The sequence below is a fragment of the Panthera leo genome, chromosome D4 (assembly GCF_018350215.1).
Source record: "Panthera leo isolate Ple1 chromosome D4, P.leo_Ple1_pat1.1, whole genome shotgun sequence".
In the NCBI taxonomy this organism is placed as follows: domain Eukaryota; kingdom Metazoa; phylum Chordata; class Mammalia; order Carnivora; family Felidae; genus Panthera; species Panthera leo.
The window spans coordinates 71734660-71762257 of NC_056691.1; the positions used below are offsets into that span (position 1 = coordinate 71734660).

Consider the following 27598-nt stretch of genomic DNA (forward strand, 5'->3'; position numbering starts at 1 on the left):
ATGTCAAGATCTTTGGCCCATCTTTTAATCAGGTTATCTGTTCTCTCATTGTTGAGTGTTTTATTTTTTTAAGATTTTTATTTTTAATCAATCTCTACACCCAATGTGGGGCTCAAATTCACAACCCCGAGATCAAGAGTTGCATGCTCCTCTGACTGAGCCAGCCAGGCACCCCTCTCTTTGTTTAGTTTTAAGAGTTCTTTGTATATTTTGGATAATAGTCCTTCATCAGATGTGTCTTTTGCAAATATTTTCTCTCAGTTTGTGACTCATCCATTCTCTTGAGCTTGCCTTTCACAGAGCATAAGTTTTTAATTTTAATGAAGTGTAGCTTATCAATTATCTCTTTCATGGATCGAATCTTTGGTGTTGTATTTTTTAAGTCACCACCATAGTCCAGTTGACTGAGCTTTTTAAACCATAATTTCATTTTTAAATATATGTGAATTAAGGCATTTCTTCCTCCACTTTGAAGGGAGTGATTTAAATTTTGAGACTTTCTGCTATGTGTGTAAATTAATTATGCTTGTACTTATAAAATTTCAAATGTTACTTTTATTTTTTTTTAAGTTAATTTATTTATTTTGAGAGACAGAGTGAGAGTGAGAGCACAAGTGGGGTAGGGGCAGAGAGAGGGAAAGAGAATTCCAAGTAGGCTCCATGCTGTAAGTGCAGAGCCCAATGTGGGGCTCAAACCCATGAACTGTGAGATCATTACCTGAGCTGAGATCAAGAGTTGGAGGCTTAACCAACAGAGCCACCAAGGCATCCCTCAAATGTTACTTTTAATAGAGACTTACCTTTTGGAACAAGTTTGTGTGCTTATTCCAAATGTAACAAGTTAACATCAAGTGAAATAAAGTTTATGGAAGTCTCAAGACCATGCTGATGCTCTAAAACCAATTGTGTTCCATATGACTTTCCACTATGGTTTATCAAAGCCTAGAAATAATGTAGAGTTCAATCTCAATTACCAGAATCCTAAATACAGTTGTCATCAAGTTGCTAATCACAAACTTGGTTAGCCTATGAACCTACTAACTCATTGAAGTCATTTGGCAAAGGGTTATCTGTGAAGAAATCACTATTTACCATGCTTATTATTTCTCCTTTCATATACCTTAGGAAGAAATTCAAGGTACAGATAATTGGTCTGTAGAAACTGCATCTCAAAATTCCATCTGTGATCATCTAATATTGAACTTTGGACTATAATAAGTGGAACCAAAGGCCAGAGTGTAAGTAATAAGGATATTTTGGCTTAAGATGTTATTACTCAGATAGGTTATAGTGGTCAACCAAACCTACCCAGATGATTTTTCTGATTTATTGAACATGTTTTTACCTAAGCAGTTGAGTCACAGGTAATAACAGCCTCAAACCCCAAAAATTTGATGACTTTTCAGTTTCCTTCATATTTACATAAACACCAATCTTGGCGTTTTATATATTTCTAGGAACTTTTGCATCTCATCCAAATTTTCCAATTTACTACCCATATAGGAGTTTTCCTGATATTTTATTCCAGATTCTGATTCATGGAGTTTCCTATGGTGAGAGAGAAGAAGTGAGACATAGGTGGGTCAACACTTTTAGAGCACCTTGTTCACCTCTCTGAGTAGGGTAATTCTTACCAGGATGTAGCCCCCTGACCCTGGTCTGGCCTGGCTTTTTGTGACCCTCCTTGGCTGCCCTCTGGTTTGCCTTCCCTTCCCTCGGAGTTCTAACCCTGGATTAGGGATACTCCTTCATGGTGCCAGCCATAGTGACTAAAGGGGGCTAAAGAGAGCTCTAAGGGTTACAGAGCAAAAGAAGTAGTAAATGCATCGCATGCTTTAACAGATACAGCATTTCTTTTGGGGGTGATGAAAAGTTCTGGAACTAGATCATGGAAATGGCTGTCGGCCACTGTTAAGGTACTTAATGCCATTGAATTGTACATTTTATTTATTTATTTATTTTAAAATGTTTATTTATTTTTGAAATAAAGAGAGAGCAGGTAAGCAAGCAGGGGAGGCACAGAGAGAGAGAGAGATGGAGACAGAGGATCCAAAGCAGGCTCTGTGCTGTCAGTGCAGAGCCTGACGCCGGGCTCGAACCCACGAATGTGAGATCATGACATGAGCCAAAGTCGGATGCTTAACCAACTGAGCCACCCAGGTGCCCTATTTTAATTTTATTTTTTAATTTAATTAATTCATTTTAAGTAATCTCTACATTCAACGTGGTGTTCAAACTCATGGCCCTGAGATCAAGAGTCGCACGCTCTTCTGACTGAGCCAGCCAGGTGCCCCTGAACTGTACATTTCAAAAATGGTCCAGATGGTAAATTTTATGTGTATTTTACCTCAATAAAAAGAATTAATCTCAGATGTGGGGCAAGACACTCCTCTGAGTTTCTGAGTTCCTTGTTTCCTTTTCCCCTTAGCCTCAGGGGTAGCTGTTACCCTTTGCATTTACTCTTTCTTTCTTTCTTTCTTTCTTTCTTTCTTTCTTTCTTTCTGTTTATTTTTGAGAGACAGAGACAAAGTGTGAGTGGGGGAGGAGCAGAAACAGAGGGAGACAGAATCTGAAGCAGACTCCAGGCCTACTGAACTGTCAGCACAGAGCCTGACGTGGGGCTTGAACTCATGAAACATGAGATCATGACCTGAGCTGAAGTCGGTTGCTTAACCGGCTGAGCCACCCAGGCACCCCGTATTTACTATTTCTTTTTAATAAAATTTACCATCTTAGCCATTTTGTGCAGCCATCACCATGATCTAGTTCCAGAACTTTTCATCATCCATTAAGCATGCATTTATTATATATTACTGTAATTCCTTTGGCTCTGAGGAGAGAGTGTGGTTATCACCGAAGCAGGCTGCCTGCTGCTGTGGCGAAGAAACTGCTGAAAGCTAACAGCTGCCGCCCGTGTGGTGACTAAGACCCTGACTGGAGATTTATCCATTTCCTAGGACTGCTGTAACAAATCACCATGAGCTGGCTGGCTTAAAACTACAGACCCTTACTCTCTCACAGTTCTTGAGGTTATAATTCTGAAATCAAGCTGTTGGCAGAGTTGGTTCCTCCTGGGGCCTCTGAGAGCAAACCTTTCCATGCCTCTCTCCTAGTTTCTGGCAGCTGCTGACAATCCTTGGCATTCCCTGGGTTGGGGTAGCGTAACTCCAATCTCTGCCTCTGTCTTCACATGGTCATTTTCCCTGTGTGTCTGGCTGCTTTCTTATTAAGGGGACAAGAGTTGTTGGATTAGAACCCACTTGTATCCAGCATGACTTCATTTTCTTTTTTTCATTTTTTAAAAAAAGTTTATTTAAAGAGAGACAGGGAAAGCACGTGAGGTGGAGGGACAGAGAGAGAAAGAGAGAGAGAGAGAATCCCAAGCAGGCTCTGTGTTATCAGCACAGAGTCAGCCTCTGGACTCCATCCCATGGCCATGAGATCATGACCTGAGCCAAAGTCAAGTCAGATGCTTAACTGACTTAACTGCCACCGAGGTGCCTCCAACATGACTCTATTTTAACTAATTACATCTGCAAAGCCTCTGTTTCCAACAAAAAGTTCACATTCACAGGTACAAGAGGTTAGGACTTGAACATGTCTTTTGGGGGGAGACATGAATCAACCCATAGTAGGAGCCATCACCAACATGGTGGCAAAGAAAGTGGTGCTGAACAGGGAATTTTGCATATTGATCTGTTTGAGAAAAAAAATGCAATGCTCTTTTCCTTTTCCAGCCTTGCAGTGTGCCCCAGCACCCTCTGTAGGTAGAGTTTAACAGTCAGGTGGCCATGGGGGAAATGCAGTCTGCAGAGTCCTGTTCCCCAGGGCAAGGAATTGTGAGATTGCAACTCAGAGGCACTAAATTAATATCCACCACAGTTCTGTCTGCTCTGAAGTGAGCTTTTCCTCTGCTAGTTTGATCTTGAGTACAAAGCTCCAAATCAGCTGTGGGACTATGACACGACAAGGGGAGAGTTCAAATAGAAGAAAACTATCTCTAAATCCTGCAGGATATAGGGGGTTGGAGGGGACTGCAGCAGGGGAGGGATGATATTTTACACAGACAGACCAGTGTGAGCAAAAGCAGAGTGTATGAGGCCCTAGATTGTCACAGAATCTTGAGAGCCTGCTAAAGTATTTGAACTCTAATCTGAGGGCAAAGTCGAGTGAGAGTAACACTATCACATTTGTAATGTAGAAAATTTCCTTTAATTCAAGGTAGAACAGCAAGTTCTTCCAGTTGGGAAGGAGAGCCTGAACAGGTGGCAATGAGCTTCTATAAGAAGAGCTTGCATGGAGGAAGTGGACTGGGAAATCTGCATATCTGAGAGCCTCATGGGATGTGAGGTTCAATGAGAATCATCAAATGTTTCAAATATGGACATGCCATGCTCTGATGTGGACATGGATGGAATTTCAAACACAGTATGTCCCAAATGGATGCATCATCTTACACCATAAACCCACTTTCCTTCTGTGTTCCTTATTTTAGAGATGGCACCTGGCTGTCCAATCCAGAAATGTGGGCATTATCATGACTTATTCCTCTCCTTACCTTCTCCAGAACCAATGATCCTAAACTGCCCATTTTGTTTCACGAAAGTGCCTCAACTTTTCACTATGCTTTCTCTATTCTCAGTGTACTACCTTGAAATGGGCCTGTAGCATCTCTTACTTGGACTCTTAAAACTGTCTCATAATGGTCGTCCTGACATCTCCCAACTTATTTTCTCAGCAGAGTAATTTTTCTGAAGTGCAAATTTGAAGGTGTCATTTTACTACTTAAAATTCCACTCTGGCTCTCCATTGCTCTTAGGATAAAAAGTAACTTCTTCGACATGGAATAAAATGTCCCCTCACAATCTGGCTGCTTCTGGTTTCATCCCTTTCACTCCTCATTCCCATCCCAGTCCTATGGACTATATTTTATTTCTTGAAAAGCTTCATGTTCTCTTCTTGCCTGCCTCTTTCCCCTTCTTGGTACTTCCTTCACAACTCCCTTATCCCAAAACTCCCTAACTCCCATTCCTCAAGTCATCCTCTATTTGTCCTTCAAAGTCAGTTTAGATGTCCTGGAATTGACCCTAACAATTGACCCTGGCTCTAATAATTTCAGCTTAGGTGACTCTCCTATGTGTTTCATTAATTCTCTCTCTCTCTTCTCTCTATGTATGTATGCTATATATCATACATATATGTGTATCTTTGTTTCATTTTCTTAAAGGAAATTATTATATCTTAAAGTTTACTTATTTTCTTGTTTATTGTCTGTCATCCTCCACCAGAATATATGTTCCCTGAGATCAAGAACTTTTGTCTACCTTACTCACCACTATGTCCCCAGAGCCTCCAACAGTGCCTAGCTCCTATTAGAGACTCAATAAATATGTACTAAGCGAATGATAGAAACACATTTTTTGAGGCAAAGTTCTTCATATTGTTGTATAGTCCCATGAAATATTTGGGATACAATTACACTAAGAAATTATTTGTTGTGTCAGAGATTCAAATTTAAGTGAGCCGCCTGTATTGTTTTTCTACACCCAGAACACATTTGGCAATATCTGGAGACATTTTTGACTGTCACGCTCAGATAGGTGGTACTACTAGCGTGTAGAGGTCAGGGCTGCTAACCATTTTACAATGCATAGGCCAGCCCTTTACTTGGCAAACACTTATCTTGTCCAAAATGTTACCAGTGTGGAGGCTGAGAAACACTTTAAGGGTCCCCAGCAGGCAGAGAGTGACTAGAATCTCTAAGTTCATCTTCCTTTGGGAAAGACAGCACGGGACTAGTGAAAGGAAGGCGTCTGGGGCTCGGGACTCGCTTTAAAACCCTGTGCACACATCTTCACGGCGATAACCAGACGGTAAGAGAGCCAGACTACCAACTGACGCAGCTGAAGTAAGGCTGTAGAAAAGATCGCGTGTGAAGGGTACCGTGGACATTACGTAAAGCGCTCTGCACACACTGGTTACGTGCGACACTGAGACATCCTTTAAGTCTAACAACAAATCCTCCAGCAGCTGAGGCTAGGAAAGCGGACAGCTGCATACCGGAAGCGGCCCGGCGGATGAGGCGTCCGTCTCCCGTAGCAACGGTCGCGAAACGAGTGCTTGTCGCAGCAGTGCCCAGTGCGCCTGCGCGGAGGCGGTGCCTGCTGATGTGGAGTTAGGTCGGGGAGGCGGAGCCCGGCGCACGGCGGTGTGCGGCAGAGGTGCTGGGGTGGTGGAGCAGCGGCCGAGGCCGGGATGGCGGCTCCGCTCGCTCCGCGCCGGGGAGCCGGGGCTGCCGGCCGGCGCTGGTTGGTGCTGCTACCGCCCCTGCTGCTGGTGCTGCTGCTGGTGCGGCCCGCGGGGGCCCTGGTGGAGGGGCTCTACTGCGGCACGCGCGACTGCTACGAGGTGCTGGGCGTGAGCCGCACGGCAGGCAAGGCGGAGATAGCGCGGGCCTACCGCCAGCTGGCCCGGCGCTACCACCCCGACCGCTACCGGCCTGAGCCTGGCGATGAGGGCCCGGGACTGACGCCGCAGAGCGCCGAAGAGGCCTTCCTGTTGGTGGCGACCGCCTACGAGACTCTTAAGGTGAGGTCTGGGGGACCAGATGGGTTGCGAAGACTCCTGGCCTGCGGAGCAGGGTTCTCGGTGACCCCGACTCCGGGCGCGGCCACCGCCACGACTCCTATCTAGGATGTTCGCGATTTCCTACGTGGCCCGCGAAAGAACCCATACGGCTCATTGACAAAGATGGGAGCCCCCTCGGGCCTTGGGGGACAGCCCTCTCCTTTTTTGTTACAGTTTTGCAAAGCTTTGGGCATCTAAGGATTTAGTGAAAGCGCTTTAAAAACGTGTAGCTCACACTTGTAAAGCAAGGTAGTTGTTATTACCAGGATCTGTGATAGAACACAGGAAAGGTCTCCAATATTGAATGACTGTGATGGCGCCAATTTGACATGACAGAAACTTGATTTCTGGGCATGGTATTAAATGTGCCATTTAGCGTGGGTTTACGGATCTAGAAAAACAAAACAATGAACAAGCAGTCAGAAGACCGGATATTTGACTCTTGGCTCCTACACCCCAAGTATGACCTTGGATAGTGACTCAATATGTCACAGTAGCTGTTTCTTCATATGCAAAATTAAAGCCGTGATACCTCCTCAGAGGGTTATTAGGAGGATTGAATAAGTGTGAGAAATCCACTGTATAGGACCTGTAAATAGGTGCTTAATGACTTGGGATTCAAGACTCTGAGAATTTTTGACAGGAAAAGTTTGTGAATATGTGTGTAGTCATTTGACAAAGGCTTTATGGAGTCCTTTGGGGATGGGGAGATTTAGCCTGATCCTGTTCTCTTCTCCTACTGCAAAAATCAAACCATATAAGGAATCACAAGTGTAACTCCTATTGGATGGAAGTGTAACTGCTTCAAGGGCCCCATCATGCAAATGTACCAGCAATTTACAGCAATTGTAAGGTACTTCTTTCCAGCCTTAAAAAAAAAAAAAAAAAAAAAATATATATATATATATATATATATATATATATGTATGTATATATATTTATATATGTATATATGTATTTATATATATGTATATATATATATATTTTTTTTTTAATTTGAGAGGAAGATCACGAGTGTGTTTGCGGTGGGTGGGGGTGGGGTAGAGGGGGAGAGAGAGAGAAAGAATCTCAAGCAGGCTCCACACACACTCAGCTCTGAGCTGCCCTGCAACCCTGTGATCATGACCTGAGCCGAAATCAAGAGTGGAGTGATCAACTGACTGAGTCACCCAGGCGCCCCTCTCCTTTTTTTTTTTTTTTTTTTGGAGTCAAAGTTTTCCATGTTGCTATGTTGTCTGCTTTTAATGACTACTTTGGGTATACTGTAATTTAACCATGGATTATTTTTATAGATTAGCTTCCCAGAGCTGAAAATACTGAAACAAGGAGTTAAAGGCTTTTCATTCATGCTTTCCAGAGCAGTTTATATAATATGGAGTCATATTAATGAGTGTGTGGAGTTTGCTGAATTATGACTAGCATTGTTGAGATTGTAATTCTTACTGGCAATTAACTGAAGAATGAGTGGGGCATGGGGAAAGTGCAGATACCAGAGGGTTTAGTTGCTTATTATTTAGGATATAGAGTGATTGAGGAAAGACTTCCCAAAAATGGGAAAGAACTTCTCCATCCAGGACAACCCAGCATCTAAAGCCCCAATCTGTGTTTTTCTGCAGTGAGGAAATCTAGTGGTCCAGACAAACAGGCAGAAGGACCTGGTGGCATATAAGGAAGCACTGGAGGGATGGAGGACTTCCAGAAGAGAGGGCAGCAGAAACACTGGCAGCTGTTGCCTTCTGCTGGGGTTGGAGATGGTTTGGCATGAGAGTGGTGAGCATGTTAGTAAACGAGAACCAAGAATGAGAGATGGTAGATAAATTCTTGCTGGGAGGAACCCCAAGATTCTTAACTATTCTTGCCATTTTCTTGAAGACACGTATTTGGAAGCTGATTTGGCAGATCTGCATTGGTTGCCTCTAAAAGTTTTTACCCCTAAAGTTTAGGGTTGATTGGTTGGCTAATGAAAGCTCAATGAAATAATTTGTGCACTTTTTGGCAGCTAAAAACTGGTATGTCTGGAGAAAGTAACACGTAATTTTTTTTCAAGTTTATTTATTTATTTAGAGAGAAAGAGCAGGTTGGGGAGAGGTGGAGAGAAAGAGGGAGAGAGAGAATCCCAAGCAGGCTCCCGCACTGTCAGTGTGGAACCTGACATGGGGCTGGAACTCATGAACCATGAGATTGTGACCTGAGCCGAAATCAAGAGTTGGACGCTTAACTGACTGAGTGACCCAGGCACCCCAAAAGTAACACTTTTAATCTTGATTCCAACAAGAGGTTTGCAGTACTACAAATGTCTCCAAACAGGAAACAATTGGAGTTGTGCTGATGGAGGAGGGAGTGAGAGAATGTGCAGTAGTTTCCCCAGCCCCACTCAGAGTTACTGTCAGAGGAAAGGGATGTCTAGGGATGGTTTGGACCCTGAAAATCAGACCTAGCTCAGCTCTATGAAAACAGTTTTACAGTTATAGAGATGGACTTCAAAGTGGAACACTTCCAGAAACCTTTCTTTTTCAAACTTCATTGCAGATTCCCTCTCCTGGAATAAAGAAAAGGACTTTGATTTGCTGTATGTGGAAGTTATTAAAAACAAACAGGGTGGTCAGGTTTTATTTCTGTCATAATGAAAAACTGTGAGTAAGCGGCCAGAGAATTCATTTCTGGGTAATGCAAAGATCTAGTGAACTGGGGTCATCCAATTTGGATAGCTTCAGCCTTCAAATTATCCCTTTGAGGCAATGGGGATGTAACTACTACTTGAGTTATATCTGCAGGCTGGAATCTGGGCTTGTGAGGGATAAGAGGTTCACATGGCCTTTGCTAAGAGCAGATCAGATAGAATAGTGGGAGGAGTTGGTAGGTTCCAGTGGCTCTGGAATAAGGAGATGCAGAAGCCTATCTAGAATTCCACATATCATCTCATGGAGGTAGCAGATGCCTACCTGGGACCACTTCTGTTCTGTTTGCTAGTTTTGGTATGCGCTGTATCTTTCTCCATAAAGAATAACAGTAAACCCTGTGAGAGTTGTACTTATGTACAAAGCCAGCCAGAAAGAGGGAGGGACTTGGGAAGACTGTGTCCTCCTTCATAGCCATGTGCAGTTATTCCTGACATATGGAAGAAGTTGATTTTATATTTGCTTTGTAAAATGCACAGGTAGATTCCATCTTGAAACAGTGTATCTAAAAGAAATTTTTCCTTTCTTGAAATCTGAAATGATTACTTATAAATTCATTGGAGCTAGGAGTCTTTTTTCTTCCCCCATAATTTTTTGATAACCTTTTGATTTCTCTTATTATTAGTCTGTTCAAGTCTCTTAATATTTTTAATATATGTGATATAAGAAGCTATATTATATCTTCATTATAAGCTTATAGTGGTTTTCCATCAAAACTTCTAATAACCAAGGATCTCTGAATGTTGATAATAAAATATATCACCAAAATGGGAACTTATATTTGTGAATTCTTGTGGATTTATGACTGAAGTTGTCTTGGTCAAATAAATACCTCTTTGAGAGAGAGAGGCTTTTTAAGATGGTGGTTGCTAAAAAAATAAGTACACTAACAGGATTTAAATACAGTTGGTAAGACAGGAGATATCACACTTGGTCATTGTTATTTTAGCAACAGATTCTACCTGTGCACAGAGATACTGAGGAAAACCAGAAAAAGAAGGATGGGTAATTGTGGATGGCGAAGGCACTGGTCAGATGCTTTCATCAAGTCATGCTTAGTTCACATTTTCAAATAACTTAAAAATGCAGTTCTCAGCAGGACTTCAAACCATTATGATTTTACACACTGTGTTATATTTGCTTCATCATATAAGCAAAGTTAAGACAATGAAATAGTATTTAGTGTATTCGACTACTGGGATTCAGGGAATTTGTGGACTTTGGAAGTTAAGTAAATGGACTCTCACTTGCTGTGTCAACATTGAATCTTTTTATGTGGATATAGCACTTATCACACTGCACTGTAAATATGGAGTAGCCCTCCTTTCTTCACTAAACCATCTCCTTGCCTTTTTGTATGTATATCCATGGAACCTAGCCCAGTGTCTGGCACATCAGATAATGAATGTTTGTTAAATGAAAACTCATATTTGGAGATAGATTCGGATTGAATAGAAATTGAAAGTGGATTTCTGACATTGTGACATTGTTATGTCAAGCCTACTTTGGTATTTTACCCTAAATTAACTGTAGTTTTAAAGAGTGGTATAGATAAAGTAGGTTGGATGGCTATGAATGAAAAGTTCCCGCATGAGAGAAAATGCACATCTATTTCTAAGGATAAATTCTGTTTTTTTTGAGTGAAAACATTAACCCTTTTTGAATGTAGATAACAATTAGATGAAGTAGATGGAATACGGAGGGCATAGAAGTAAGCAGATGAGGGAACAGGTGGAAAGAATGCACTTAGAAAATGGGAAAATAGAATTTGACACCATTTTGCAAAATCACAAAAGAACAGAAAAGATCTTGGCAGTATTGCCAAAAGATCTTGGCATGAAGGTTATCTGATAAGGTAGGGGATCTGTAGTGAGAGCCTTTTACTACTTTAGCCTTGTCTTGGCAGGGAAGTCACAAGAACACTTTAGTTTTCTATCAGTCTAATTGGTGTAGCAGAGCTTTAGCACTTATGAAGAATTGGGCATAAGGGGTGGATTCTGAACACCCTACCCTTTTATGTGACTGTTTATTGTTCTTCCTTAGTTTATTCTCTTACTCAGTCCTTTCTGTAACTGGTACTGAGGGAGGCGCTGAGGGAGGAGACAGTAACAATGAAGAAGGCACAGTTCTTGCCTTTAATCTTTTAACATAACAAGGAGACAGGTACTTATTGTGTGGTTATTATTTATTTAAGTTATATAATAAAAAATGTGTAGGTTATATTGCAGCACTGAGAGGACACAATTATTTCTTCTTTGGGGATTGGAGAAGAATGTACTCTTTGATCTGGATCTAGAACAGTCACCAACAGTTGACAGTGAAGGGATATTTTTGGTAGACGGAAAACCTGATCAACAAAAACATGGAGTCATGAGTATGGAAGACTCATTCCAGGAATGAGATCTAGTTTGGTAAGGTATTATAATAGTATTTTCTCCACCAATGATCACTTTTATTATATTTCTCTGAAGTACTCTTTGTTTTGAGGAACAATTAACTGCACTTCTTAGAATTATTGTTTTTCTTTCCTAGCATCTATCCAGATTAATCAATCATTCATAATAATTGGGTATTCATAAAAATAATAAAAAACATGTATATTTTGAATACAGTTGTGATGCTGATAAACAGCCAACTTAATTAAGCTTGATGGCAGATAGTTTTCATTTTACATGTCAACTCTGATTGGTTATGACTCCCTGAAACACTTGTAAAGGTTTTGAGATCTTGTCTGGGTTTAGTGAGAAGGAAGGAGGACATGTTCGATAGTGATTTCTCCCATGGGCCCAGAAGAAGGGTGTGGTACCTTATGCACCACACACACGATTTCTGCTGTGAGTCCATAAGTGTTTATTTTTTACTGATCCCTTAATTTCAACTGTTATTCCCTACTTATGGCCAAGACTGACTATATACCAGATATATTTAATTTTAGTTCTGTTACTACCTGACACATGATGTTATCAACACCCAATCAGAGCTTTTGATTAACACAAAAACTACTGAGTTGATAGAATTCTGGCCAGAAACTGAGCACTTGAGATTTTAATTTAGCCTGTGCAGATTTATCATGGGTAAAAAGAACATTTTGAGATATTCACAGCACAGAGACCCTTATTGCATTTTTCACAGATTTTAGAGGATCTACTACTTTTAGGTTAGAAGCCTGTCAGGCATATGGTAGGGAGATGTTTCAGGAGACTGGAACATAGTTTGGGATCAGATGATGAACAACCCTTTATTCCATGTTCAGGAATTCGAACTTTATGTATCGAATAGTTACCAGAGGTTTTAAAGAGGAGAAATAACACAACCTGATGTTTCTCTCAGGAAGAAAATTCTGAGAATATTGAGAATGGGTTAGGGAAGACGGGGAGGTTTTTGACTGAATTCATTTCCACCATTTTCTGGAATTTTGTCATTCTTCTTTGGTAACTTGAAAATCTCTTAGTTGGTTCATTTCACATTCCTTTCACTTAATTTTGCTTCTTTCAAAGCTACTGTCACATCTTTCTTCTTTTTTCACTGTTGGCTATCTTTACTTCCTCATCTCCTTTTCCTTCCAGCTGCCGTAGACTGACGTGTATCAGCACACATACTGGAATTGTTCTTCAGGTGAACAGTGGTGCTCTAGGTGTCAGATCTGAGAGCTGCTCTTCCTTTCTCCCTCCTGGTGTGATCTGTGGCATTTGATGTTGCTGATCATATAGTTCTTTAAGCTGTTCTCCCTAAACACCCTCAGTGTTATTCTCACCCTTTTCACCTGTCTTTCTAGTCATTTCTTTTCAGTCTTTATAATCTTTTCTTCTGCCAGCACCTTAAGCATTGCTTTTCCTTAGAGTTCTATCCTTTGGGTACTCTTTTTTCTTTTTGTTTTCTAATCTATTCCTGGTGAAACTCAACTACATCTGTGACAACTCTAAAATCTGTGTTCTCTAGGTTCATATTTTCAGTTGTGTCTCATTTTGTAGCATAGTTACCCAAAATTAAACATTTGAGAAGTCAATCTTGTTATGTTTGTTAAAGCATACGTTTTAAAAGAGGATGTAATTATGACTCATATAAACACAAAATGAACATTGTCAGATTTTATTTAATTAATTAATGAAGGAACCACTAAGATATTGAAATCAGTTCAAAAGAGAAAAATTGCCACACATTCACGAACAGGGAACACTAAAGTGCCTGTAAAACTGGCCAGTATGACAAGGCAATAGTCAGTTGTATTCCATTGGACACAATTTATCTTTCTGTGAAGAAGAATTATCTGCATTACTTCCAGTTTTCTACATGTTACTTCTGTCCCTATAAAGGTGCAACCCTCCTTCAGGAATAGATAATCCCAGGAGGCTCCAAGAATTGAAAAGATTCCAGTAATTTTTTTCTTCCTTTTTCGGAATCTTCCACTATTTTCTCTAGCATCTTCTCTAAACTTGATATCCTGTTCTTTTTTTTTTTTTTTTTTTAAGCTTATTTATTTTGAGAGAGAGCAAGAGTGCATGAGTAGGAGAGGGGCAGAGAGAGAGGGAAAAAATCCCAAGCAGGCTCTGCACCATCAGCATGGAGCCCCATATGGGGCTCGAACTCTTGAACCATGAGATCACGACCTGAGCTGAAATCAAGAGTCTAATGCTTAACGGACTGAGCCAGCCAGGCACCCTCATTCCATTCTGCACAATATTGTCAGAGTTAGCTTTCGAAAATAAACACTTCTACTTAGTGGTATTGTTCTCATGCTTTAAAACATTTTGTTTTTGAATAGCACAGATGATACTACTCTAGCACTTCAGCATGGCATACAAGGTCCTCTCCATGGTTCTTATCCAAATCTGTCTTCCTGGGCACATTTACTATACTTTCTTCCTAAATTTCCCTACTGTGCAACCTTCGCTGAATCCATTAAATTCATTGATGCTTCTGTACTTCAACACTTGATGTTACCTGTGGCTGGAACAGATTTTACACTGTACTTGCTTTTCAAGATCCAGTACTTACTTCTTCTCTGCTGTGGTTTCTGTTACCAGTGGTCTCAGGCAGAGTTAGTCTTTTCTTCCTTAGCACATCAAATTGCATTTTTCTTGCTAGATTGTTCTAAATGGAAGAATTCTTGAGACCAGGACGTTATCTTATTTGTCTTTTTATCCTCCTTTGAATTGAGCACAGGCTTAATGCCCGTGTAATTATGCCCCTGATTTGGAAATAACCAAGGTTTTTAAAAGCTCAGGTTACCAAGTAGATGGTGATACTATACTATTAACTGACACGGAGGGACAGATTTGCATGTTTGTTTTGAGATAGTTATGTTACATTTAGGAAATGCTTAGGAGATATTTGAAAATAGGAGGACACAGGAAAAGCAAATCCGAGTATCACTAGTATATAGGTGATACTGCAAATCGTGGAAGTTGTTGAGGTCACATGTGGAAAGAAGAGAAGACATGGGAAGACAGTGGCATAGTGACTGGGGTCAGGAAGCAGGGAGAGAAATGAAACTGACAGCAGTGAATTTCCTTCCTCTGTAGTAGGATGTAATGGCCTGGATAAAAATGTAGGAACAGATGTTATTTTTTTTAAAGGATCATTTGTGTGTGTGTATTTCTTTTAAAATGGGATTAATATATATTCTTAAGAATGAACAAAAATATTACTATGTTTTTTTAATATACTATTGATTCCTGGCCTTTAACATCCAACCTAAAATGGTTTCTACTATCTGTGTAACAGAAAAGTTTTAATGTATAAGTGGCTGCAATACAAATTATTGCAATTTATGTATATTGAGACCAAACAATTCATTATTTCTTCAAGGGCAAGAACATAATATATTTTTGCCTCTGGGGAGGTGGGCGGGGGGAATGATCATTTTCATAAGAGAAGGAAGGATTCAGTGCTTTCTTTGCTTGTGGGTTTCCTCTTGTTCACTTTTGATCTAGATATTGGTGGTTCTGTTCCAGTCCTCCTGCATATGCCCAAGAGGATTGGGAGTGGAGTGGACACCAGCAGAAGCACCATTTTTTCCTGTAGAGATTAGAAACAAGGAGCTTATTGCCCTGCTGGTCAAGGCTCAGGACAGAGAGGAGGAAGAAACAAGTATAAAGGTTTTGGTTTTGGAAAGAAGTTGGAATCTCCTGACCCTGGGACCTTAAGATCCACAAAATTGCTGAAAGAAAAAATACTACCTTATTGAAAGGTAAGACATTAAACTGTTTTAAGGTTTAAGCTGTTTTAGCCACAGTAGCATATTTTCATAAGCTATGAAATCAAGCAGTCATTTCTGCTAAGCCCAAGTTTTTGTGAAATAATCACCGGCCTTCCTGGTGAGATGAAGACCTGTGTATAGTGAGGGAGAGCCTTTACAAAATTTTACTCATTTTTTAAATGACACTTACTGAATGCCAGGCACTATGGTAGGCCTTGGATATACAGAGATTAATGTGTCACCCTACCTATCTTCCAGAAGTTCTCACTCAAGCAAAAGAAAAAACGAATGATTACAATGTGATAAGTGCTATAATAAATAGGTCACATATGTAATAAGAGTGTCCTAAAGGATTAATAGGAGCTCATGAGGTTGGAAGAAAGGGATGGCCATTTGAGGTAGAAAGAATTATATGTTCAAAGACATAGGTATGAAAGGGCATGCTGTACTGGAAGAACACACCAAATTTCAGAAATTACTATCTGATGTTTGCTATGGGCAAAAGAGGGCAAGTGATGAGATGTTGCTAGGTAAGAGTGCACTAGTTATGGGGGCCTTGTTGCATGTCAAGAAATTTTAACTTACTAGCCACAGGGAATCACTGGAGATTGAGGACTGAGTTCCAGGATGGTGGGAGAAAAAATAAATATAATGGTTTTAAAATATGTATGTACCTGTAGCTTTCAATTGGGTCTCAGCCTCTTGTCTTTTCTTTTTTGCTAGTATTCCAGGTATCCTTGCTAGTATTCCTGGTATCGTTGGTAACCTAGTATTCTTACTAGGTTGATTCTAAACTTTGTAGGCTACTAGAGAGTAGAATTTTGACTTAGACTGTTGAAAACTAACTCTCCAATTTGTGCCAACCTTGAATACCTTCCAAGGTATATTATGCATACCTCAGCCTAAGATAATTTTCTTCAATCTGGAGAGAAAGCTATAAACCTAAGAGTAAAGATTCTGGCTGATTAAATCCTATAACAAGGAGGTGGCCAACCTTTCTTGTCTTTAATCGTGACAAAAACGGGGTCATAAATTTATGGTGACCCCAAAGAAAAGAAAACCATCCCGTGAAGTCAGACTTGATCCTGAAACCTTTTGCAGGAATTAATTTGAGGCCTCATTAGAGGGCTCTGAATAGACTTCACAGGCTCTGGTTGCAGCAGAGAGGCCAGACACAAGGTTCAGATTTTGGAGTGGCTGGTTGCTGGAACATTAGTTGACCATCCTATTAGAAGAGCTCAGGACTCAATGAAGTAAGTCACAAATTTAGGGACCAGTGAGAAGATGGTGACCGTGGTAGAAGATCTGGGTGAAATGTTTGAATAGGGATATCTGCATTCTATGGATTGTGACCTTCACTAAGAGAACAAAGACGAGAGGATAACTGTTGGACCTATGACATTCACATAGCAGATTTCAGTCACACTCAAAGACAGTGCTGTATACTTTAACCAGGTGGAGTACAGTCAGGCTGGGCAAAGGGCTCTGTGTAGATAATGATGCTGGCTGGAGTTCTTTAGGAATCTGATCAGTGTGGCAGTTAGTTTCAAAACTACTACATGTAATCAAGTTGGAGCAAGAAGAATTGTGTTTGAAGAAACACATCTCAAAAGGCATCTACCAAGATTGGGAGGCTGAATGAAAAGTCAAAGATTTCAGGCCAAAAGCAGAACATTTCTATAAAATTAGTCCAAAAAGCAAAAACTAGAGGGAGAATGGAAAAATTCTTAAAAGATGCCTTAAAGTACTCAAAATGAGATACATCAAGATATGTGGGTTTTAGTCTTCAGAGCTATCTGTATGACCTAAAAAGTTTTGCCCTTTTTAGGTTAGAAGCTATAAAATATAATGCCTTATAGAAAGAATAATGGATTGACAGTTGAGGCATGTGCCAATTGCCACAAGAAAATCTTTTTTTTTAACAGAAAAGAACATTCAAAGAGTGAATTTGAAAATAAAAACAGCCTGAACTCAGCCCTCTCTAAATAACAGACAGTTCTCATACTGGGCCTCCAAATAGTGTGGTAGAGTAGACTTTAAATATATTTAAATTTCATTATACTAGATACTAGTTTATTTGGTTTCAGATTCTAGTCAGAGGTAAAAAATAGTTTGAACGTACTGAATCTAAGAGAATTGTCACTGAGAATGTGCTCAAATACACAATTCTTATTAGAAAACATATAATGATTTTAATGGGTACAGAGGAGATATTGCCATTAGCAAACTCATTTCAAATCTCAGAAACTGCATGTTGGGAAGGGTCAGGAGGTCCTGAATAGACCCCAGAGCCTTCATCTGTGGTAAAGCACTAGGTATGGATTTTGAAATGCCTTTAGTTAAGAATTTACAATTTTATGAATATTAAATAATTCATGCTAGAAAGACAGCCTCTAGGTTAAATAAGATGGTTAATTTTCATAATGGTTTCTGTTGTACTCCCTCCCTTACAGAGAGTAAAGAATTTGTTGTGGTTTTATTCTTTAACACTCTTTGGACATAAGACAAAATAGGGGGCACTTGGCTAGCTCAGTTGGTAGAGCAAGCGACTTTTGATCTCTGGTCATGAGTTTGAGCCCCACATTGGGGGAAGAGTTTACTCTAATTTTTTTTTTAATGTTTATTTTTGAGAGAGAGACAGAGCATGAGAAGGGGAGGGGCAGAGAGAGAGGGAGACACAGAATTCGAAGCAGGCCCCAGGCTCTGAGCTGTCAGCACAGAGCCTGACGTGGGGCTCAAACCCACCAACCGTGAAATCATGACCTGAAGTCGGATGCTTAATCGACTGAGCCACCCAGGCACCGTGAGTTTACTTTAAAAAAAAAGAAAGACAAAATAGGTTTCCTGTGTGATAAAGAAGCAAATCATAACCCTGTGTAGAGTTCTTCAACCTATGTAGCTCAGTAAGAGATTGGCATTTATCTCTATTTGAAATTGATTAAAATTAGAGGTTTTAAGAAATGTTTTATTTGTGAACATTCAGAGCAGCATTTCAGAATGCTGTGATTTTTTTTTTTCAACGTGTTTGTGTAATTAAGAAAGATCTATATGTTACCTTATTTATGAACTGGGCTGTGATAATATAATAGTAAAATACTCTGTATTTGTAACATGTTTTTTATAATGTTGTATCACTTGATGTTTGAAATAACCCTGTAAAATTAGAAGGGTAGATATTATCTCTGTTTTACAGATGAGGAAGAGTGAGTCTCAGAGAGGCTAAAGATTTCACTTGAAGTCACAAAGTTAAACTTTTTACCATTATACTGCATCAGTGTTTCTTGGAGATGAGCATAATTCAGTTTTATAAGGCACAGACTGGCTTTGTCTGCTTTTTGTTGTCTTAATCATTGCTTTCAACAGAAAACTTTCTATACAAGGCTGGAAAATGATGGCGAATATCTATAATGGAGATAAACATTTGTTCCTATGAATAATTATTGAAAGTAGGTATCAACATGTTCTGAAGTTAAAAGAATGTGACAACATCCTTATTAGCACCATAACGCTGCCTAAAACATCATGGTTAATTGCTATTAAAATGTTTTTATTTTTTCAGGAGGACTAACAACACTTACAGATTTGGAGAGATTACTTTTATTATGCTTTATACCTAATATTAAAGTTCTAGAAACAAATTTATGTGTGCCTTTGAAGAGTGGTGGGAAATTTTTCATTTTGATAGTTTCAGTCCTTTTATTCAGATTAATCTTACATGATTATAAAATTCTGTTTGACTTAACAGATTATCTGTTTGACTTAACTAAGTCCATTTAATGAAATGTCCTATGAAATTGAGTATCTTGTTATTTTACAGGATGAAGAAACACGAAAAGATTATGACTACATGCTGGATCACCCAGAAGAGTACTATAGCCATTACTATCATTACTACAGCAGGCGCTTAGCCCCCAAAGTGGATGTTAGAGTTGTGCTTTTGGTCAGTGTATGTGCTATTTCAGTGTTTCAGGTTGGTATTAATGGAGGTGCATGTCTTCGTGTATGTGTTTGAGTGCACATTGCCTGGTACTGGGCATTAAAACTGAATTAGAAGTACCTTTTTTTTTTTTTTTAATGTTTATTTGTGAGAGAGAGAGAGCAAGCGAGCAGGGGATGGACAGAGAGAGAGGGAGACACAGAATCCAAAGCAGGCTCCAGGCTCTGAGCTGTCAGCACAGAGCCGGACGCGGGGCTCAAACTCATGAACCGCAAGATCGTGACCTGAGCCAAAGTCAAACAGTCAACTGACTAAGCCATCCAGGCGCCCCTAGAAGTACCTTCTTATAAAGTTTATACTTATAAATTCTTATAAAATTTTACTTGCAGTTGAGACTAATTTTTTTAGACTAGAAAAATAATTCATTTGTTCAACCAATCGATAACATTGGAATCATTGTAAATGGGAAATCCAAGAAATTAATGATGAATGTCATTATTTAACTATAAAAAACTCAACAATAGATTTTTCTCATTGTTCCACTTAGAGTATTTCCCCCAACAGCCAGAGTGAATGTTAACCTGATCATATCATTATTTTTGTAGGACTTTTCAATGATTTCTCATTAAATTTAGGGAAAACCTGAACTTTTTCTTTATTTTTTAAAAAATATTTATTTATTTTTGAGAGAGCAGGAGACAGAGAATCGCAAGCAGGCTCTACACTGTCAGCAGAGAGCCCAACATGGGGCTCGAACCCAGGAACTGTGAGATCATGACCTGGGTTGAAATCCAGAGTCAGACCCTTAACCAGCTGAGCCACCCAGGTGCCCCCAAACCTGAACTTCTTAATGTGAACTAGTAAGTCTTGGTGGCTATCCACAAAATGCCAGAAGTGCTTGCCATTACTATAACAACCAAAAATGTCCCACACATTTCCACTGCCTGCTAAGGGCACTCTTGCTTAGGCTGAAAACTACTGAAACAGATTAAAAGAGCTGTAGTAACTTTTCATGTTCTTCTAAATGTCACAAAAATTTAACTTCAGCTTTAAGTGAGTTTTTCCTACTATTCTTAAACTAACCACACCTGTTATGTTCTCTAGAAGAAAAGAACATGTCAAATGATTAGAATGAAGCAATTTGCTAGTCTGAAAACTGCTGTTCCAGCTTAATTCCCAGAAATGAGAATCACTTTGTATGACAAATAGAAATACTGTTGAAAACTAACGTGTATTTTAAATGTATCCGCTTTTGCAGAAGTATTTTCCCTTCAAAGGGGAAAGCAGGGATAATTTTACCTTTGTGTTTTAGATAATGTGATATCCTAGTAACATTTCTTTTCCTTAGTCCTAATAGATTGCTACTATAATATTTCAAGATATTATCGGTGTAACTGCAATATTCATTCAGTAAAACAGCAAATGAAATGTGTGGAATAGTGAGGAGTAGGGCTTTTTCTGACAATTAACAAAACACTTTGTATATATTTACGAAATAAGTTAGATGTTTTACAGTCACAGTCCATGTGTGTGTGTGTGTGCGTGCGTGTGCGCTTAATGTTTATTTAGTTTTGAGAGAAAGAGAGAGAGATCATGACCTGAGCCGAAGTCAGATGCTCAACCAACTGAACTACCCAGGTGTCCCAGATGTTTTCCAGTCAAATACAAGCTCAAACATATTTGAATCTTTTACTTCAGAATATAATGAGCATTGCTGTGATATGTCTAGATGGCTTAGGAAAGAGATGGGAATGAATATAGTTGCCTGAGTCTATATCCTGTGATCTCTTTTTTAAACAAGTTCCTTACTGGCTAGTTTTGCCAGTTAACTCGTCCTCCAGAATGTAGATCACAGTCTCACAGTCTTAAAAAGAGAGAGAGAGAGAGAATTTTTTTAATAGTGATCTAGGGAAAGTCATTTCATAAAGATGTGAAATGAAAGCTATGGTGTGATTCCATGGATTTATCTTCTGATCTTGGTTATCTCCTGTCTGAATTAATGGCTTTTTGGCCCAGCTCAGGGCTTACTTGATTTATCTAGCCTGAGATCCCATGTACATGTGGGTGTTATTCAATTTTATCTTTTACTTACAGAGAAAGATGATTGTGGTCCCGATTTTTTTTTTTTTTTAAATTAAGTTAAGCTCTATGCCAAGCTCATGACCCCGAGATCAAGAGTTGCATGCTCTACAGACTAAGCCAGCCAGGCAGGCACCCCTTGAGATCCCTATTTTTAATCAGAATGGCTTTGGAGGGGGGGAAGGTGTTCACCAAGATGCATTTTGGTAGTAAAAATGACCCATTTTTCTTTGTTAAATATTCCAGTTTTTCAGCTGGTGGAACAGCTACGACAAGGCAATCAGCTACCTAGCCACAGTGCCCAAATACCGTATCCAAGCCATGGAGATTGCCAAGCAGCAGGGGTTGCTTGGAAAAGCCAAAGAGAAGGGCAGAAACAAAAAGTCCAAAGAGGAAATTCGTGACAAGGAGGAGAGCATCATAAAAAACATTATAAAAAGTAAAATAGATATAAAGGGAGGCTATCAGAAGCCACAGATATGTGATCTTCTCCTGTTTCAGATTCTCTTAGCACCTTTTCACCTGTGCTCATATATAGTCTGGTATTGCCGGTGGATCTATAACTTTAACATCAAAGGCAAAGAATATGGGGAAGAAGAAAGACTATATATCATACGTAAATCCATGAAGATGTCAAAGTCTCAGTTTGATAGTCTAGAAGATCATCAGAAAGAAACTTTTCTTAAACGGGAGCTCTGGATAAAAGAGAATTATGAGGTGAGTACTCTCTGCTGGGATTTTAGTGTTATCTTACTTTTGAAGTTAAAATTTGGTGTATGAGAACGGATCACAGAAATGCACTCCAATTTCTGAAATCCAAGATTTAAATAATAAAGATCCAGTTTTTATTGGAAGTGTGACTATATTTGGTAGTGGGACAATGGGTTTTTAACCTGTAATTTGTCTTAAAAGATGAACTTCAAATACTTTAATTGACTCATGCTGAAAATCTTAAGAAGGGTCTAATTTGTTGTGTTAAACTGCAGTGGGATAATATTTATGTTTGCAAGGGTGTCACAACAACTTTCTGTTAATTGCTCTAATTAAAATTTGTTCTTCCCCAAATTTTCTTTCAGTCATGTAAACTTAGCCAGAGATTAAAAAACAAAACAAAACAGAGAAGGAATAAGAGATGGAAATTTTGTTGAAATAACTTCATTTCAAAATAAATGAGCACAGAATCTTCTGTATAATAAATATATTATGAAAAGTTAACTTTTATTTTTAAAAAAATGCCTCTAAATTTTGGGCAGTTTAATAAATGCTATATAATTGTCATCTATACTAGTTACCTTGAAGTGAGCAGCTGCTTAGCTAAAGTCCTAGAGGAACTAGTAATCTCATCATAATGATATTATATTAGGTTTGGGGTAAAATTAATTGATGTTATTAAATATAAGAATAAAGCACAGTGATGGGGTACCTGGCTGGCTCAGTTGGTAGAACATGTAACTTTACTTATTACTTATTTACTTATTTATCTTCCTATTTATTTATTTATTTATTTATTTATTTATGAGAGTAAGCGAGCACGAAAGAGGGAGGGCAGCAAGAGGGAGAGAGAGAATCCCAAGCATGCCTGCACTGTCAGTGCAGAGCCTGCCATGGGGCTTGAACTCACAAACTGAGATCATGACCTGAGCCAAAGTTAAGCCAAAGACGCTTAAGTGACTGAGCCATCCAGGCACTGCAGTGGAGCATGTGGCTCTTTTTCTTCCTATTTTTTTAAAATGTTTATTTTTGAGAGACAGAGCACAAGTGGGGGAGGGCACAGAGAGAGGGAGGCACAGTCAGCACAGAGCCTGACATGGAGCTAGAACCCACGAACCACGAGATCATGACCTGGGCGAAGTCTGAAGCTTAACTGACTGAGCCACCCCGGTGCCCCAGTGTGACTCTTGATCTCAGGGTTGTGAGTTTGAGTCCCACATTGGGTAGAGTTTACTTAAAACAAAACAAAAAAATAATACAGTGAGACCTTCTTAAGAAATCTGAAGTGTGTTTGGTTTTTTTTAGTTTCATAAACATTCCCTTTTTTTTTTTAAGTTTATTTATTTATTTGAGAGAGAACATATGCTTACACACACGTGAGCGGAGGAGGGGCAGAGAGAGAGGGAGACAGAGGATCCAAAGCAGGCTTTGCGCTGACAGCAGAGAGCCCGATGCAGGGCTCGAACTCATGAACCATGAGACTGGGGCTTGAATTCATGAACCATGAGATGATGACCTGAACCAAAGTCAGATGCTCAACTGACTGAACCACCCAGGCACCCCAACATTCCTTTTTATAGGTGGTGTCCTAAATAGATTTTACTGAAGGTAGGGTTCCAGTCTGAATTATATTTAACTTACTATGAATTGCCAGAATGTTTTCGCAAGTAGATGTAGTTAGCCTGCTTGTAAATAACATAAAAATGGAAGGTAACATACTGTTTTGTTCCTGAATTATTTGAAAAGTTTTCTCTTTTAAGTAGGGTAAGCAGCCCAGTTTACAAAACTATATTTTCCATGGAGTACTATCCTGGGCTGAATTATCATATGTTAATTATATGAGGTGATCTTAGTCATTACCTCCTAAAACTTGGTAGTAAAATCATTTCTTTCTACAATTTGATGAAACTGGTTATGAAAACTTGTCCATTTAGCTTCAGCTGACATCCATGAAGATTTTCTTTGTTCTATACCTTTGTGGTTTATTTAGCCCTCTTTGGGAACCTTAGTAAAATATTTTGAAAAACCAAAACTTCTCTTCGAAGATAAAAGTAGATGTAAGTTCAATTTGGAGACAAGTGTATATAAAAGGTCATTTTTTTCCCTTCATTAGCATTAACAAATACTGAAAGTCATCAGTTAAATTTTCAGAGTATTGTATTAAAGTAATAGTGTGATTCTTTAATATTGGATATTAATTGTGGAGAGGAAATGTTTACACCCTTTCAACTCAGCTGATGTATGATTTCAGTAAGGAAACGAATGTATTCTCAGGTTACAGAAATCGGTGACAAAAATTACTAAGTTCTTGTACAAATTTTTTTAATTTAACCCTGAATGTTAAGGTGCTTAATTGCTTAGTATTTTTAGATGCATGGTCTTCAGAAGACTGTGTACATTCACAGGAAACTTTTACCTGAAGTTATATTTGAAAAATATTAATATGCTGTAAAAGTAATGACACATGTTTCCCTTTGGATAGTAAAGTCATTTAGAGTTATTTATACTTACAGGTTTATAAACAAGAACAAGAGGAAGAACTAAAGAAAAAATTGGCAAATGACCCTAGATGGAAGCGATACAGGAGATGGATGAAGAATGAAGGGCCTGGACGGTTAACGTTTGTGGATGACTGAGGATTGCTGGAATGCTACTGTGCCAAACCTTAATTGTGACATTATTTTCATAGCTGAATTATTTTAGAATTGTAAAAACTGCTCCTCAGCAGTACTTAAAATTCCTCAAATATCTGATTAAACAGAATAATGTAGAAATTTAAACTTTCCCTTAAAACTTTATATATAAGACATTTATGATTGTTCAATTTTTATAATCTATTTGTGGATTTTGTTAAATGATCTGACATGAAGATTTATTAGTTGCCATTTAAAATTTGTATCTTTAGTTAAAATATTTGACATGAAAATTTATTAGATACCATTTAAAATTTTTATGTGTTAAGTGTTTATTCTTTAAAAGTGTTTCCTTATTCTTTGTTCTAGTGCTACCTTTTTCTGCTTCCATGGCCTCTCATATTTTCACAAAACATAAAAAATTACAACAGCATTTAAATACACTGTGTCTTTAGACACGAACTTCTTCAGCAAAATGATTTCAACTGTCATGTCATCTTCATTACAGTCATTCTAGGATTGAAATATGTTCAAAATATCTCTCTAGGAGAGTCTTCTGCCAGAATGTGTTTATACTATTTTCCCCCTGTCGTACTATTCTTAATAAGATCAGAAACTCTCCAGGAGAGTGAATCTACCTTCATGTCCTTGTAGGATGATCTTGATTACAGTCATTATAGGACTAAAACTATTCTCAAACATTTTTCCAGAAGAGACCTTGTAAAAAGGTCTTTTGTACCACAGTATTGCTCCCCACACCCCTTCAGTTAAAGAAAAAAAAAGATGGAGCAGAAATAGTGTACTGAAAAGTTGTTCATGTATTATGAAGTCTTTGAGCCATGAAAAATCCAGTGTACATGAGTGTATTTACATGCATTTAAGCCAGAAAGAGGAGGTGCATGGTTGTGTGCTGTTCTTTCAAACAATGAAATATATATGTTTTATACATGTGGAAGTGAAAGCAATTCACACATAATTTGACTGAAGCAAGTATGATACTGCATCAGGGTATCGATACACAATCATGGTAGTGAATCAATACTCCTGTTAAAGGATGTATCTCAATGCTTCATATTAATAAAATGGTTGCAATACGTCACAAGTTTGTGGGTATGACATTTAATTTATGTGTGTGTATATATATATATATATACATATATATATATATATATGTATATATATATATATATATATTTAAGTTTATTTGTTTTTGAGAGAGAGAGAGTGAGAGAGAGAAAGCATGAGCAAGGGGAAGGCAGAGAGAGAGGAGACAGAATCCCAAGCAGACTCTGCACTGTCCGCGCAGAGCCCAACATGGGGGTTGATTGAACCCATGAAGTGTGAGATCATGATCTGAGCCGAAATCAACTGACTGAGCCACCCAGGTGCCCATGGTATGACATTTTAAATCAAAGATTAAGGTAACTGCTTTTGTATCATATAGTTTTAAAAGAATAGTGTAGATAATAGAGATGCAGAGTCTCTGTAGCAAAAGTAAACTAGTGCTTTCAGGAGCTCAGCCTAAATGTGACATATACAAAGAGGCAAGGAGGGAAGGGTTTTATCCTTGTCAGTCGTTTAACCTATGAGTGAGGGCCTCAGTTGCCTCATTAAATGGAAAATTGGGGGAGGAGCTTAACTAGCTATCAGTAGGATCCTTTTACAGTTCTAAAATTCTGAAATATTTATATTTTTGTAAACTTTAGATAAAAGTGTTCAGATAAAAGTGGTTCATACATGTATTCATTTTTAGGAGGGTGGAGAAATTACAGAGCTAAATTATAGGTAACTATGTTTCAAACCTCAAAAATGCCCAACCACAGATAAATGTCTTTCAGAGATGCTGAGGTTATCTGCAGTTAGCGACCTCCTGTCTTAGAATTCATTATTATATTTAACACACAATAGTGTTTATCATCTAAGAACAGAAATATGTGCCATAGGTTGTAGGGACCAAAAAGAAATATAGGTACTTAACCCTCTGTTAAAATTTCAAAGAAACATGTGGTATTCTAGGTACTTTTTACCTAGTACTAAGGAATAATAAAAGGACTGGAGGGGCGCCTGGGTGGCTCAGTCGGTTAAGTGTCCGACTTCAGCTCAGGTCACGATCTTGCGGTCTGCGAGTTCAAGCCCCGCGTCAGGCTCTGGGCTGATGGCTCAGAGCCTGGAGCCTGCTTCCGATTCTGTGTCTCCCTCTCTCTCTGCCCCTCCCCGGTTCATGCTGTGTCTCTCTCTGTCTCAAAAATAAATAAACGTTAAAAAAAAAAAAAAAAAGGACTGGAAATGTTAGCATTCATAAAGGTTGGCTAATACAAACTGTTGGATATTATTTTTTTTATTTTTATTTTTTAATGCTTATTTGTTTTTGAGAGAGAGAGAGACACCGTGTGAGTGGGGGAAGGGCAGAGAGGGAGACAGAATCTGAGACAGGCTCCAGGCTCCAGGCTCCGAGCTGTCAGCACAGAACCTGATGCAGGGCTTGAGCTCAAGAACTGTGAGAACCTGAGCCGAAGGGACGCTTAACTGTCTGACCCACCCAGGCGCCCCTGGATATTATTTTGCGTACCTGCTAGACTGTTGTATTTTCCATGGCTTTCTAGAAAACTATTTCTGGAATTGCCCCCACCAGCCTGCTCACATGGTAAAAGTTTGGTTGCTCTTTTGGAATCAGGATCATTGCATGGGTGAAGATAAATGGACTCTCCTTAACAGAAGGACTGTGATTTTTCTC

General features: G+C 38.9%; 1 protein-coding gene and 1 long non-coding RNA gene across 2 annotated transcripts; both read left to right on the forward strand.

Annotated features, from left to right (window-relative positions):
- The first annotated feature begins 6181 nt into the window (after positions 1–6181).
- LOC122204701 (dnaJ homolog subfamily C member 25) lies at positions 6182–25963 on the forward strand. Its single transcript, XM_042912297.1, has 4 exons — positions 6182–6588; positions 19322–19474; positions 21767–22237; positions 24745–25963. The coding sequence occupies exons 1-4, from the start codon at positions 6256–6258 to the stop codon at positions 24865–24867; spliced, it is 1080 nt and encodes a 359-aa protein (XP_042768231.1). The 5' UTR covers positions 6182–6255; the 3' UTR covers positions 24868–25963.
- Positions 7039–9880, forward strand: LOC122204703. Its single transcript, XR_006195750.1, has 3 exons — positions 7039–7480; positions 8244–8397; positions 9157–9880. It is a non-coding gene; the product is annotated as an uncharacterized LOC122204703 (long non-coding RNA).
- Positions 25964–27598: the final 1635 nt, after the last annotated feature.

Bases quoted from the DNA above. Each gene is read 5' to 3' on its own strand.
- LOC122204701 (XM_042912297.1), top strand. From the start codon at position 6,256: ATGGCGGCTCCGCTCGCTCCGCGCCGGGGAGCCGGGGCTGCCGGCCGG. The intron at 6,589-19,321 runs GTGAGGTCTGGG...GTTATTTTACAG, and splicing joins CCGCCTACGAGACTCTTAAG to GATGAAGAAACACGAAAAGA. The intron at 19,475-21,766 runs GTTGGTATTAAT...TAAATATTCCAG, and splicing joins GTGCTATTTCAGTGTTTCAG to TTTTTCAGCTGGTGGAACAG.